General features: G+C 40.1%; 1 protein-coding gene and 2 long non-coding RNA genes across 5 annotated transcripts in view; 1 reads left to right on the top strand and 2 right to left on the bottom strand.

Moving 5' to 3' along the window:
* Nucleotides 1–1,248, bottom strand: part of LOC111845645 (uncharacterized) — a 41,462-nt gene extending 40,214 nt beyond the window's left edge. For both annotated transcript variants that reach the window (XR_002837767.2, XM_072716506.1), the window contains exon 1: nucleotides 616–1,248. Coding sequence is in view for 1 of the 2 variants with exons in the window: in XM_072716506.1 (XP_072572607.1) it covers nucleotides 616–759 (144 nt within the window). In the remaining variant the exon portion in view is untranslated. The remainder of the gene's footprint in view (nucleotides 1–615) is intronic.
* Nucleotides 1,249–3,624: 2,376 nt separating this feature from the next.
* LOC140592648 (uncharacterized) lies at nucleotides 3,625–7,061 on the bottom strand. Of its 2 annotated transcripts, none has more exons than XR_011993022.1 (3): nucleotides 7,010–7,061; nucleotides 5,568–5,618; nucleotides 3,625–3,704 (listed from the first exon to the last, which is right to left on the bottom strand). It is a non-coding gene; the product is annotated as an uncharacterized lncRNA (long non-coding RNA). The 2 variants fall into 2 exon arrangements; XR_011993021.1 differs by having other exon boundaries at nucleotides 3,628–3,778.
* LOC140592650 (uncharacterized) lies at nucleotides 6,772–11,970 on the top strand. Its single transcript, XR_011993023.1, has 2 exons — nucleotides 6,772–7,750; nucleotides 11,131–11,970. It is a non-coding gene; the product is annotated as an uncharacterized lncRNA (long non-coding RNA).
* Nucleotides 11,971–15,341: the final 3,371 nt, after the last annotated feature.

The following is a 15,341-nucleotide window of genomic DNA, read 5'->3' as shown; positions in this document are numbered from 1 at the left end:
CTGGTAAGTTACTAGTGTCCTCGACAGTGAATACCCGTGCAAAACTATCATTGAACTCATTTACTATGTCAATGTCGTTTACCAATTATAAGACCCTTACTATCCTGCAGATTAGTAATTTCAGCTTTTAGAGCTCTTTTAGAGTTAAAATACTGGAAGAAACTTTTAACGTCATCCTTAGCCTCCAATGCGATCTTCCTTTCGACATTCCTTTTAGCTCGTCTAATGTCATTTTTTAATTCAGCCTGTAGATTTAGATACTCTTGCTTTATTATGTCATCATCAGTTATTTTCCATCTCTGGAACAAAGCCCTTTTCCTCCTTACTTTATACTTTATGTCCCTATTAAACCACCTAGGTTGCAATTTCCTAGATTTATTCTTGCTAGAAACAGGTATGAAGTCCTCTTGTACTTGCAATAATGTGCTTTTAAAAAATTCCCATGCCTCTTCAACAGTTTTGTTATTTAACTCCATCCAGTTCACGGTTTCTAGTTTTAATCTCATACAATTGAAGTTAGCCTTCCTAACATTATATATTTTTGATTTGGACTTTGCTCTTCGGGCACTAAACTTAACCTCAAATTTAACCATGTTATGACACGGTCCACTTTACCTCGTCAACAATCGATGCATCTGTACTGAACCCGAACCCAAACTTCGATACGAGAAACGAGGTCGACCCGCACATCTCGTAATTCCCAACTACTGAATGAACCGCAATGAATTCTGGACTAATACGATCATGTGTTCGTCGCATGATTGGCTGGTACGGTATGTATCGTCCAGCCTACTATGGAGCCACAGCAATGACAATGGTGCATCATCGGGGGTTACGTTTTTGATTGGAAAAGCCATCCGACGGTTTCCGAATAACAGATAGGTGTCCTCTTCGGTAATCATCGTGTAGTTGTCGTCTGCTGCTTATGCTGTCACCATGCTTCGCAAAGATTGAGAACGTAAAAGAAAGCAAGCTGAACTCGCGGCTACTGCCGCAAAATATTGCAAATTATCTACTTCGTTCAGGTAAGTGTCAGATGGTGTTGTAAAAAAACATTTGCCGAGGCAGAGCAGATTTGACTCAGAGAAGTACCAAGCTCTGCTGGGAGGATATAGGACTGGTAGCGTGCAGTGTGCAAAAAACGAACGTCAAGTCAATTGTCATGTACACTAAAAGAATACGGGTGTTCTGAGCAAACAAATACAAAAATATTGACGGCTCCTTTATTGTTGGATTTTGTTTTTTGAAATAAAGCTATATATATATATATACACATCTATAAATATATATACCGTATATATTCTGTCTCAAATCGAAGGTCGTATTGCGTAGGTTGTCTAAACTTGGTAATTACAGTAATTGGTAATTAGTGACTCAGTATTGGCCCAATGCCTTTTTGGAAAGTTTCTGCTTTTTTGAAAATAAAAAAATGCATCCTTTATGGAAATAAAATTCCTCCACAAGGCCCGAGGTGTCCTATGAAATTTAAGTAAATGAAAAAAACATTTTTTCAAATTAAAATTTTTAATTTGTCAATGACTTCACAAAAAACAATACCACTGCACACTAGCTAATTTACTCCAGATTTTGGCCTTGTGCCCAGGCTTAATGGCCTTGTGCCCTAGAAAAAATATGAATAGCCAAGGCCAAAGCGGCTGTGCCCTCCTAAATCCTTATGTCTAGCCCTGTAAACAGGGTTCAAAAGTAGAGGCTAACAATATTTCCAGAATCCCACGTAATGGGAGTCGATTTCAGTATTAATCACGGGACTGGGACAGAAAAAACAACCAAAAGGAACATGTCAGAATCATATTAATATAGCACTTGTATGGTAATCTAATGTAAATTAATGCTGTTCTCTTTATTTCAAACACAATGCTAGCTGCGTCGTTGACTAAGTCTTTAGGTAGCCAGTACCACCTGACCAGCGCAATGCATGACATTGGCTGTGTCAAGCAAAATCAAAGCCTGACAAGATAGCGTTTCAATGAAAAAAAAGTTGATTCCAATATCTCAATTTCAGAGGTTTCAGGCAAGATATTTTAAGGAAGATTGTAAAGAAAAAAAAAAAAGTGCACGCTATATGCATAATGTGCAAAATACAAGACACCAAAAAATAAACAGTTGTTCGTGTTCCTATTGTTATATTAGACTTGATGCAAAACCATAGCCTAGTTCATTAGGTAGGTTTGCAATCTTAAAATCATCCCCCTCCCCTCCCCAAGGATCAAGATGGGACCGGTTTTGAACTCCATTGGAGGGTGGAATGGGAATTTTTCTGGAGGGAGTGGGGCAGACCAACACTAACCTAAAAGAAATTTCACAGTATCTGCCACAAAATGGATTTTGGCGCTGAATACTGACACAGCCACATCCAAAATCAGTAAAATTCTTCACTTGTAAAGGTGGGAGAACGGAAGAAAACCATAAATTTCCCCAATAATGCAGAAGTGTGAACCGTGTCTGTCCGGCCCATTAAAAGGCTTTTGGAAACGGAGGACACATAACTCATCCTACACCAGTTTAACAGGATAAAGCCTATCGGGAACACTCACCTGATATTTAGGTGCCACATGTGGGATCCCACCTGCCGTTTCCATCGCAAAATATACAAAATCCCTTTCCTGGCCTCATTGGGCATGTGCAACCTTTCATTAAAATGAAACCAGCACATTACAGTCACCACTTCAGCTGGCATGGCGTTCCTGACCAAGGAACCTTGCTAAATCAGATTAACAAAATGTATTACAAAAGTGGTAAGTTGAATAAAAGCTTAGTACAATTTATCCCACCTTACTAAACTGTCCTTTTGGAGCAATGGCCAGAGCCGCTTCAACTTATAATTGTTTATATAATAAAGTGTTTCAGTTCAATAGTCCCACACAGACGCTTTGCAGACAAACCAATTTCATGCTTATTATAAAGATCTGATTTAGTGGTTTGTTACAAAACAATTTCACTTTTGCCAACAGTTTCTTGAACGTATAGCAAGGGTACTCTACTGGAGTGGCACTGCAGCACATTCCCCACCTCATGCTCCGAAGGATATACGTTTGTCCCCAAATCAGATTCAAAGTAATGTGCACTGTAAATTGTGCAGTATCTATGACCACAGATAAATAAAAGAAAAAGGCCATCTCTATGGAACCTATCGGGAACACTCACCTGATATTTAGGTGCCACATGTGGGATCCCAAAAGTGGTAAGTTGAATAAAAGCTTAGTACAATTTATCCCACCTTACTAAACTGTCCTTTTGGAGCAATGGCCAGAGCCGCTTCAACTTATAATTGTTTATATAATAAAGTGTTTCAGTTCAATAGTCCCACACAGACGCTTTGCAGACAAACCAATTTCATGCTTATTATAAAGATCTGATTTAGTGGTTTGTTACAAAACAATTTCACTTTTGCCAACAGTTTCTTGAACGTATAGCAAGGGTACTCTACTGGAGTGGCACTGCAGCACATTCCCCACCTCATGCTCCGAAGGATATACGTTTGTCCCCAAATCAGATTCAAAGTAATGTGCACTGTAAATTGTGCAGTATCTATGACCACAGATAAATAAAAGAAAAAGGCCATCTCTATGGAACCTATCGGGAACACTCACCTGATATTTAGGTGCCACATGTGGGATCCCACCTGCCGTTTCCATCGCAAAATATACAAAATCCCTTTCCTGGCCTCATTGGGCATGTGCAACCTTTCATTAAAATGAAACCAGCACATTACAGTCACCACTTCAGCTGGCATGGCGTTCCTGACCAAGGAACCTTGCTAAATCAGATTAACAAAATGTATTACAAAAGTGGTAAGTTGAATAAAAGCTTAGTACAATTTATCCCACCTTACTAAACTGTCCTTTTGGAGCAATGGCCAGAGCCGCTTCAACTTATAATTGTTTATATAATAAAGTGTTTCAGTTCAATAGTCCCACACAGACGCTTTGCAGACAAACCAATTTCATGCTTATTATAAAGATCTGATTTAGTGGTTTGTTACAAAACAATTTCACTTTTGCCAACAGTTTCTTGAACGTATAGCAAGGGTACTCTACTGGAGTGGCACTGCAGCACATTCCCCACCTCATGCTCCGAAGGATATACGTTTGTCCCCAAATCAGATTCAAAGTAATGTGCACTGTAAATTGTGCAGTATCTATGACCACAGATAAATAAAAGAAAAAGGCCATCTCTATGGAACCTGTACAACTGGTTAAACGTAGTCAAACATCCAAAGTAATAGAAAGAAGTTCTGGAGAGATCTAGGTTCCAAGGACACCCATGAAGCATTTTGCAAAGACCTTCAATCATGACACGTACAAGCAAAGTTCATAGCAAAGAACATCTTTATTAAAGATTACACATAAAGTCCACACAAACTAGCAGGTGATTTCCAGATCCCGGTGAAATATACCCAAAATGTTCCATCATAATTGTCTTAATACTTCACACCACACATCACAGGTCTGTCATATCACCATTGATCTCCATCAGGCAGCCTGGACAAACAACTCAAGTGAGACGACCCCACTGCTGGTCAGTTCCCCTGGCTCTTAACAGGCCGGGACAAGTGCAATACCTGATTAGCAGACAGCATTGCCACCTATCCCAACCTGCACAGAAAGGGAGGCCCCACACTGACCTAAGTCAGAAGTCTTTCACTGCCACAATCAGTTTTGCATGGATTTGCACAGCGGGAGTAACAGCTGCATGCAAACCAGCAAAACTGAATGGGGACCAGTTGCAAAGATGCTCCATTCAGGTGTCACTCCTTCCCAATGCACTGATCCAGAAGTACTTGAAGTGCTCGCACTGCAGTAGATGACAAAAAACTACATGCACTATGAGCACTTTAATACTGCTAAAACTTATTCACTCAACAACTTCTGTATGGGGTGGAAGGGGGGTTAAGCAGCAATTAAAAAAATTACCTATGTCTTAGGTAGCATTTAAGCAAACAGAAGACAAAGCAGGCCACCATCAGTTTTGCATAGATTTGCACAACTCTGTTTTTCTTGTAGTGCAACTATGCAAAACTAGCAGAGAACTGCAAAAGAAAAAGATGCGGAGGAAAAAAAAATCCTGTGATAGATGCAAGACAAACCCTTATGCAAGAAGGAGCACTTAGAGCAGTAGGTGCTAGTCTATTTCACTATCTGCACTAGATGCACCTTAGCACAAGCAAGTAGTTCAAGCCAGCAGAAGCATCACTAACCAGGAGGGGGGTGTCAGCACAGTGCTAGAAGTGCCTCCATTGCAGTAGATGATGTAGTACTACCTGCACTGTAAGCACTTTGACACTACAGTGACAAGTGACCTAAGAGCAGGGAGATTTTTACCCACACAACCACACATGCATTTGCAGGCACATGCAAGTGTACAGGGAAGGGTATACTTCATTTCTAATGACAGAAAGCAAGATGCAGAGATGAATGTTCTGCTTTGTGCATTCTGGCCTACAAGTTTTCAGAAAAGGACCCCCACAATTTTTATTTTTTTTTTTTACACAGAAGCTGAGAATTACACAATACCATTAAAAGTGATTAAAAAGAGAACAGCCTTACCAACAGCAAGTTCCGTCTAATACAAGCTGTAGTATAGTAATGTGCATGAACCTGAAGAGAAGGGGAGAGGGCACATAAATTGCATTATCTGTGCAAAAAGGGGTCTAAAGTTACCACATATAAAGAGAATTCTGGTGGGCCACGTGTTAAAACTACTGCCATGTAGCAGAGATTAACTACACAGCTCGATTCAAAAGCAAGCAACTTTCAACAATGTGCCCGAATCCCACGACGCAGAGAGGCCTAACGACGCGCGAGCCCACGCACCTGAACGCTGAATGAAGCACGCAGGCTGCGTCGTCAGCGCAACATACACCCCCCCCCCCCCCCCCCCGCGCGAGCGGACGCATGCGTGGTGCAACGGGACGGTCCTAGTTCACCAAACCCCTTCGGGGACGCATGCGCAGTGTGACGGGACGGTACCAGTCTACCCCTCCCCCGTGAAACTCACTAACATGGCGCTACGGAGCCCGTAGACCTTAGTGTTCGCTAGTCCCGGCGCCTGCTGGCGAAGTGTAAAGAGGAGGCAAAAGCCGTGTACTTGCACGACCTATACTGTTCGCAGTGGGTGAAAGTCGTCCTAAAACCATTTAAAAAATACCATATTCGGATAACCCGCAGCGGCTAATCACTTCCCGTCGTCAGGCTGAGCCATAAAATGCATGGGCTAACGAATAGCTAAAACCGTGTAGTTAAATGTGAGCTGACGGCGTCTCCGGCGCAGTAAAGACGCGCTAAACATCACCCAACATACCAGGCAATTAACACGTTTTTTTTTAAAAAAAAAAAAAAAAAAAAAAAGGGACAGAGCAACAGCAGTCGCCTATTAAAACATAGTAAAACAAAGCCCATAACGCGAGTAGGACGGCATGCTCGGTGCCCGGCCTCCTATCTGCGTTACGCATTGTCCCCATTAAAAGGTGCCTCGAAGTTTGAAAAATAGCGTAAACCTCAGCGGACCCTTGGTTCCCAAAAACAGGCACTCTGTAGGTTTTTCGGGAACGGCCGGGAACTTCGTGCGGCCGGATGTAGTTCGCGGCCTTGTCCCATGTGCCGCCGCTTTGTTCTGGGAGCACTTTAACTCACACGCCACCACACAAGGGGTACCGCCGAAAAACTTCGGGACGCACAATTTAAATTACTAATCTACAAACTTTAAAAAGGGTTATTTTTCTACAAGGCTCACCTATTCATAACCGGGCTGCGGCTGTGTTCCCCTCCACACTCTGCCTACGGAGTTCAGATGGGCACTGCAGAAGAGCAGTACCACGCTTTTTCAAATCTCCCTCATTCTCGCAACTATGGAGGAGGAGGGAGGACTGCCATGCGCCTCGCACTACACCAGGATTTAAGTGATTAAAAAGAAATTGCGAGAAGTCGATGTACGATATCGGCGGCTACATCATGACCAATGGCACTTTGTAAAATATATAAGACGGTACCTTTCTACTGCCCCATCCCACAGCGAAGCTCACAACAGGTCCTCCCTTGTCAATAACATGCACGTAGTGAAGAGGGGGGGGTGAAAAAAAAAAAAACTCACCCAGTACGATCCACCATCTTCATGCCGCTCGCACGAACACTTACCGCTCGTCGTCACTACTCACGACCGCGGAGAGGACAGAAAAAAAATGAACTCCAAAAAAAAAAATAATAATAGACGCTGAAGTTCGCAATTTGAGCTGCGATCGGTCGGCGTACGCATTTTTTTAAAATCTCCGAGCTAAGTTAATAAACAGCGGCAAAATTGCGAAAGTGGCGCGAAGGCAAAGCCCGCATGCAACCATGTGGGTGAATGAAGGGCGGCTCCCGCTGAACGTAAATATCTACAACCCAACTCCTTCATTAGCATAAATAAGCTACTTCCGATCTTTACCGTCCGCCAATCCAAACAAGACTTGTTACAACGTTACAGGGGTACATTTACGCGCAGGGATTTGGTTGCGTGTGAGTTGCACGCTGTGTGATTTTCTCTGCGGTCTAAGTAGTAGTGGTTGATTTTATGGTGCATATGATTACCGATCTGATGTCAAGTAAAAATATACGTGTCGGTGCTTAGGGACAATACTTGATATAAGTTGGATTTCCTAGAATGTGCAAGGGGCTTCCACATAGTGAATCGGTTACGACTAACTACTTAAGCGAAGAAACTGGGAAACACATTCGGAGCCGTTAATCATAAGGTACTAAATTGAAATTTAGGCTTGTTGTTGTTAATTGTTATTTTTATGTAATCTAAATCTAACCGTAAAATCTTTTTAAAAGCTTTTAAAATCTACATGGTGTTTAAATTCTTTTAATTGTATATTTCTTTTTTTACGTTAAAGACCACGGTAACATAATTTATATCTGAAATTCAGACTTCATTGTTTTACAAGCTACAAAAATGTAAAGGTAAATGTGATATTTACAAATAATTGCTTGTAATTATGTATTTTACGTACATTAGCTATAGCTTGCACATGCTATTGTACACGCATTTAATTGTTGTTAAATAGCCAACTGACAACTTTTACAGTTGTAACTGTAGCATGTATTACATATAAGTTCCCCAAAGGTTGATCTGAAAAAGAAATTAAATGCTTCTTTGTTAAACGATTTAGTAGTGTTTTAATATTAGTTTCAATTTCTGAATAACACGAAAGACAAGAAGTCGTTACAGATACACTGACTTGACTTCATTTTTTGAATCCCTTAACTTATCGCACCACTGTTACAGCAGCTATTTTGAAACAGCGTGCTCCCTACATTAGCGGGAACAAAGTGTGTTTAATAAGGACGCTAATTAAATTAGTTACGATTGGATCTGACCAGTCCAACAAGGTAATGCCATATTTCTTTATATTAAGTGGGATGTTCACTAACAGCAGCCAGGACCTGAAATTCTCTGTTTTTTCTTACTACGCCCCGTGAACAGTGTTTACCTGCAGAACATTAGGTCTGTAATTCCAAGCTGGCCCACAAACACAAGAACCCCTCTCTTAATTGCTCACCGGCAAATTCACTCCCCACGATTTATTTGATATCCAAATCAAAACAAGGTCCAACTTGTTTATCAGGGCTGCCCGGTATAAAGCCTCAACTATATGAAGTTAATTGTATTTTCCAGTGTTAATTACATATTTAGGAAGTGCCAAGGTTAAGAAATATGTCACAGGTTTCTTTATGGAAAGGAATTTATTCTTATTGTCTTATTGTCAAAGTGAGAAATTGCATGATTATAAAGCAGCCATTAGAACATTAATTACTTACTGATTAAATGCTTAGGCTGATTAATTAAAAATGTAGGCAAGCCTACATTGAACCTGTAGTAATTTACCTACCAGAGTCACAATTTTGGCAGTAGTATGGATTTTTCTCGATAAATAACAATTAACTATAGAAAATATATAAGTAAAAGAAAATGTGCAGACTTTTTATATCTGTATATGTTTCCTTTGGTCTTTTGTTGTTTTTTTTTTAAGTTAGCTCTTTGAATTTGGGTCATTCCATGTCAAATCATCACACTTTCAGACCTCATTGTCACGGATTATAACGAAACTTGGCATGCTGATTTGGTCACATGAGTAACTCATGAAACTGAAATTGGGGATCAATATTGAGGGAGATTTAAGCAAACAAACTTTTTGGGGGGGGGGGGACTATGACTTTGACTGGCTATATTTACCTTAATATATGCTACATGCTGTCCAGCTCTATAGATTGAACAAATAATATGCCACCCCCATATGAATAATTGCTATGTAATAACAGATTAAAATATTAAAAATTCAATAACAAAGAAACCTATATTTCAAAATTGATCATTTTTTACTAAGGCTAGCTCATAATGTCTTCAACATCTCCAGAAAATTTGGTCTTTGCCTTTTAAGTTGTTGCTGAGATATCATTACTTGTGAAATGTGTATCAAAACCACAGTTCCTTACAATGCTGTTAACAGTAGCAGAATAGCAGTTAGTGAACAATGCATGGTACTGGGTTATTATTTTTCTTGACAACTACAACTATTGCCAGAACTAACAAACTAATTGTGACCTTCACCTTAATTCATTAAAAATCATATTGTCATTGTAGATAAATCAAAGGTAATCATCGACCCTGCAGAACTTACAGAGTAAGAATTGTGGGACTCTGAATATAAGGAAAAGGGGATGGTTTCTGATGCAAAAAGTTTTAATAGATTGCTGTTGAATATGTAGAGTGCATAGACTTAACAAAGCTTAATGTTTGTAGGCTAGGCTCAAGATGGCTGCTTCTCTGTGGGACAGTATGCCGGGGCCTCACATGAGGGCTGTCCTTGGCCTTAGGGGGGCATTTTTTATATCTATTTGGGGGGAAAATTATCTTCACATTATATATAGAAACAGCTTAATTTTAATTATCTGTGCTGTGTTTTTATTTTAGTTTCAAAACAATTAAACTGACCAGCTAATGATGGATATATCAGGAAAGTGTTACTAATGAAAACATCCAGAGAAAAGGGGTAAGACATGATAAAAATGTGAATGCAGGTTGGGACAGGGTATGTAACAAGATACAAAATAATCCAGTGTTTAGACCTATATTAATTAGATCTTTGAAGCAGCCCAGGCTTCTCCCCAAAATGGCAGGTGCTGAAACTTCTCCCATTAGGGGCCTCCATTAAGACAAAACCATGAATTGTGTTGATGACCTAGGTCATCTCTCCCAGACAGACCCTATTCAGGTGTGATGCAGCACCTTCATTTCTCACTATGAAAAGTCCTATTTATTTGCTTAAACTAAATACATTTTACTATCATTTTCTGTCCAATTGAACAAACTTTTGCTCTGGATGTGGTTTGTAAGGTGTCTTCTATAATAGCATGGCTGGCGTTATATTTGGTGGATCGGTCTGACATTGAAAGGCCACCCAATCTGTCAAACCCTGTTGCATAAAACGCAAGCCTGAAAACAGCAATCCCTTACATATCATTGACAGTGAGAGAGATATCTAATTTTCCTACTATAATTTCCCAGGTAACTGGAGAGAACAAAATAGATCAGATAATAATGTCACACATGCCATATATTAACATATATCATGTTCACATAGTTTATACAATTTTCAATATAATTTAAAATCTCTGCAGAACATAAGAGCAGTTTGCTCCTCAGCTCCAGTGTTAAACCTTAAATGGCTGTAGGTACTTACATTTAGTCTGGACCACTCACTGACCTTAAGTAATTTGTCAGAATAGTCCCACCCCTCTACGAGTGTTGCCGACACATTTGACCAATGAGTGTCTGTGTGAAAGTCACCCTCTGCCTGACTGGTGCAATAGTAGGGTGATATATTATAAATGTCTTAAAAACCTGGCACAACATTTTCAAAGCCTGAATAAACAATTAGAGCATTTCACACTACCAGAGAGCAGCTAATATGATAAACTGTAATCATATTTCATCAGTTTGACTTTTCCGTTGACACTGATCTGCCTTGCAGCTTCAGTTGCTTTTGCTGAAATCTGGTTTGCTTCTAATATTATCTTGTCATATCTACTGTTACGCGCCGCTCTTCGTTGGACCCCGCCCACGGACAAGTCAACTCAGCCCAGCCTTGCTCCGTCTACCCGTTCGACTCTGCCCACGAGATGTCGAAACGTCTTCGTCATTTCCGTCCCAGGATGCTGAAAAGCCAAGAGGGTCTAGCTGCAGACGCCTGTAGAGTGGAGCTCCACCCGAAATACGTCACCTCCACAGGAAACACGTGATCTTTAAGGACGTAAAGTGGAGCTCTGGTTAGGGTTAGGGTTAAGGTTAAGGTTAAGATTAGGGTTTATTCACTGTGACACAGAGTTGAGGCCACGTGTTTCCTGTGGAGGTGACGTATTTCCGGTGGAGCTCCACTCTCCAGGCGTCTGCAGCTGGACCCTTCTCTGAAAATCTCGACAACAGGAAACTTCTGGAGCTCTGCTCATATTTTGGATTGTCTTTGGTTTGCTTATTGGTTTGATTATTGTGTATGACGGTTTTGGTTTCTCGGATTATGATTTCTCGCTTTACCCTTTCTCTGTACTTCTGCCCTGGTTTGTTTGCTTTCTGGTTTTCGATCTTTCGCCCGGTTTTTGTTTACGACTTCGCGCGCCCCTCGGACTCTGACGCTTTGCTCTCTGTATGTGCTGTGTGTGTGTCTGGTGCGTAGGGAGTGATTGCCGTTTTGTTTGAAAGACTCTGTGTACACTGTGATTTGGTTAAGGAGTAAGTTGTAGGACTTGTTGTTACTGTGTTCTTTGTTTTTACTAGTTCAGTTAGATTTGGGTTTCGTTCGGTAGTCGGGTTTTTGTTCATTATTTTGGCTATAATCACTCCTGAAGCTTTTGCACCAGGTTTGTTGTTCTGTGGCTGTCGCGTGTAAATAAAATAAGAAAAAATATAAAAATATACCCCTTTGTTCACATGTGTTCCTTTGTGCACCACACCCTGTGTTTCCCTTATTCCCATTCCCCTTTCCCTTTGACTCTGTTACGCCCCAACCCTAGACTGGAGTTCGTAACACTACTTTCTTGGTAGGAGGTGTCAATACAGATTTTTGTATTTTTATTAGGGCTGTCAATAGATTAAAATATTTAATCGTGATTAATCGTCCATAGTTAATCACAAATTTATTGCAAATTAAATCATGAATTTATTCAACATTTACCATTAAGGGATTTTTTCAGGTGTTAATATTCTTATCAATATTAGAGTTGGCAAGGCATGATTGCTTTTTGCAAATGTATGCCTTTATTATTGGAAATCAATTACCAACAATAAACAACAACAAAGATTGTCCAAAGGTCATCAGACCTTCATTACTTAATAAAAACTCAAGCCCAACAACAGATCAGCATGTTGACCTGCTAAATATTACATATTACTTAGTCATATAAACTAAGTATAGATCAGAGGTCGGTAACCTTTTTAAAGCAAAAAGCCATTTTATCCTAAATGTCTGACCCAAGATTTACAAAGAGCCCCAATGGATAGAGAGGAGGGTTTGAGATGTGATTTTTAATGCAATATCAGCATATATGCATTTAACACAAAATCAAAAAATAAAGAAATACAATTTCGGGGGGGGGCGTGGGGTTCTCAGTTTTAAATCACTTAGACACGTAACAGTGCAAAGGTGACTAATATCCATGGTTCGAATTACGGGGGGTACTGTACCCCCCGATAAAGACCCAGACCCCCCCAAACACCAATACCTGGGTGTTCATCTCAATAATAAATTGGACTGGTCAACAAACACAGTTGCCCTGTATAGGAAGGGCCAAAGTCGCCTCCACCTGTTGAGGAGACTGAGGTCCTTCGGGGTGTGCAGAGAACTCCTACGGACTTTTTATGACACAGTAGTGGCCTCAGTAGTTCTCTACGCTGTTGTGTGCTGGGCAGGGAGTAGCTCGGACAGAGACAGGAAAAAACTTAACAAGCTTGTTAAGAAAGCTGGCTCTGTCCTGGGCTGCACACTGGACACCATCGAGGAGGTGGCGAACAGAAGGATGCTATTAAAACTGTCATCTATTATGGATGACCCCTCCCACCCCCTGCACCACACTGTGGAGGCTCTGAGCAGCTCCTTCAGCACAAGACTGTTACACCCTCAGTGCAAGAAGGAGCGCTTCCGTCGATCATTCCTCCCCACAGCTATTAGACTTTTATTAGACACATCACTGCAGTGACCACATAATCAATCAATATATATATAATCCCTGTATATGTACATATGTGTGTATATATATGTATATGTGTGTGTGTGTGTGTATATATGTATGTATGTATATATATATATATATATATATATATATATATATATATATATATATATTTCAGCAGCTGCTATCCATATACCTAGCATTGTGTATATGTCTCTTTTTTCTTACATTTTTACTTATATATTTTTACAGTTTTAGAAATTGTTTTCTATTGTTTTTATTATCTGTATTGTTATTTTTTTGCTGATCCTATGGATCCTGTCCTTTTTTTGTACTGTCTTTTTTTCATTATTGCTGCTGTTTTCTCAAAGAATTTCCCCATTGTGAGATTAATAAAGTCTAATCTAATCTAATCTAATCTAATCAAAGAGACAAAAATAGCAGTTTGGGGGAGGTCTTAACATTTTTCTTTTGTTGTAAAAAAAAAGATAACCTCACCTTGTAGGAAAAGTTTATGTAAAACGATTTCAGACACCCCTAATGTGGACCGTACCATTTTAACCACCTCGGCGCTAGAAGCAGCCAGTCGGTTGCGTCATTCATTCGCATTGAGTGATTTGTTCATTGTGTTTATCTGTCATGGTACTGCAGGGTTCCCGCGGGGTCTATTAAAAAGTCTTAAAAAGTATAAAATTCAGAAAGTTAAATTTAAGGCCTTAAAATGTCTTAAAAATGCCCAGATTTTCATCCTAGGTCTTAAATTTAATTTACCCAAGTCTTAAAATTCTTACCTCCATTCATTCCCAAAAAGCGTTGCCCGCAGAAAATAAAATAGTAAATCGCTGTAAAACTAATCCGTTAGTTGTGTTTTCTGGTCTGCACCGGGGTCTGCATGGTAATAAAACTACAAATCCCATTGCGTGATCACTGCAGCTAGGCAACCATCCACTTTGAGAAGGGTCTGGCTGCAGAACGTGCACTTTCAGCCACTGACGTCAGGTGCACGCTCAGCTACAACTGGTGCGTTCGTTTTTCTCTCGGAACTCGGAAATTCCGAGTTGAGTGACATCACGTCCGACAATCTCCCATTCGAGCTACCCACATCTCGGAAGAAACATGGCTGCCTCCATGAACACGTTTCTGTGTGTTGTTGCTTTATATTTTAGCAGGTTTGGAGTTTTCCAAATGGAGAAAATGGAGAAATGGAGATTTCCATTTCTCGGAAGTCGGAACTCGGATGAAAACGTCACGAAAAATGTCACTTCCCATCGGAAACATGCCCCTTTTATGACGTTGAAGTCGGACAAGATTTTGTTGTCCGAGTTGCCCCTGTGACGTAATTTCAACATGGCGACTTGGTTAATTTGTAGTTTGTTTACCGATCGAAAAACGAATATCGCTATGAATGTACTAAAATATTTTATAAAGCTTTTAATGTGGTTTGACTAGTTCGTGTTTCTTGTTTGTCTCTCGGAAAAATCTCCATTTCTCCATTTTCTCCATTTGGAAAACTCCAAATCTGCTAAAATATAAAGCAACAACACACAGCAACGTGTTCATGGAGGCAGCCATGTTTGTTCCGAGATGTGGGTAGCTCGAACGGGAGATTGTCGGACGTGATGTCACTCAACTCGGAATTTCCGAGTTCCGAGAGAAAAACGAACGCACCATTTTATCGAACGCACCATTAGTTCTTGAGGCCAATGTGAACGGTATGTTGTTTTATTATTTGTATTACTGAATGACATAGTTACGTTTGTTTCATGCCATACATTATTGCAATGTAAATGTTTTGATGTAGTAACTTTTTTCTCTGATGACTGGAGTGAATTTTTTCAGTTAAAAGGCAACTACTAGCCAGTTGGCTCACCGTCATAAAATAAACACATTTCTACTTTTACAGAGCTTTTCATGGAGTTACCTTGTGAATGTCTTAGTTTCCAGCATATAGTTTTTTTTTTTTTTTTTTTTTTTTTATTGCCCACCACCACCCCCCCTCTGCGGAGGACAACTTTATTTTACATTACATTCAAGAGTAAAGATTGTGGCCGCTCCGAACTCACCAGTACCGTGGAAAAGGAGAAAAACAGGGGGGGTACAAAAACAACAGCGTAACAA

Source organism: Paramormyrops kingsleyae, chromosome 1 (assembly GCF_048594095.1).
Source record: "Paramormyrops kingsleyae isolate MSU_618 chromosome 1, PKINGS_0.4, whole genome shotgun sequence".
Lineage (NCBI taxonomy): Eukaryota > Metazoa > Chordata > Actinopteri > Osteoglossiformes > Mormyridae > Paramormyrops > Paramormyrops kingsleyae.
The sequence above is the reverse complement of the archived record's forward strand: the minus strand, read 5'-3'. Positions and strand labels throughout refer to the sequence as shown.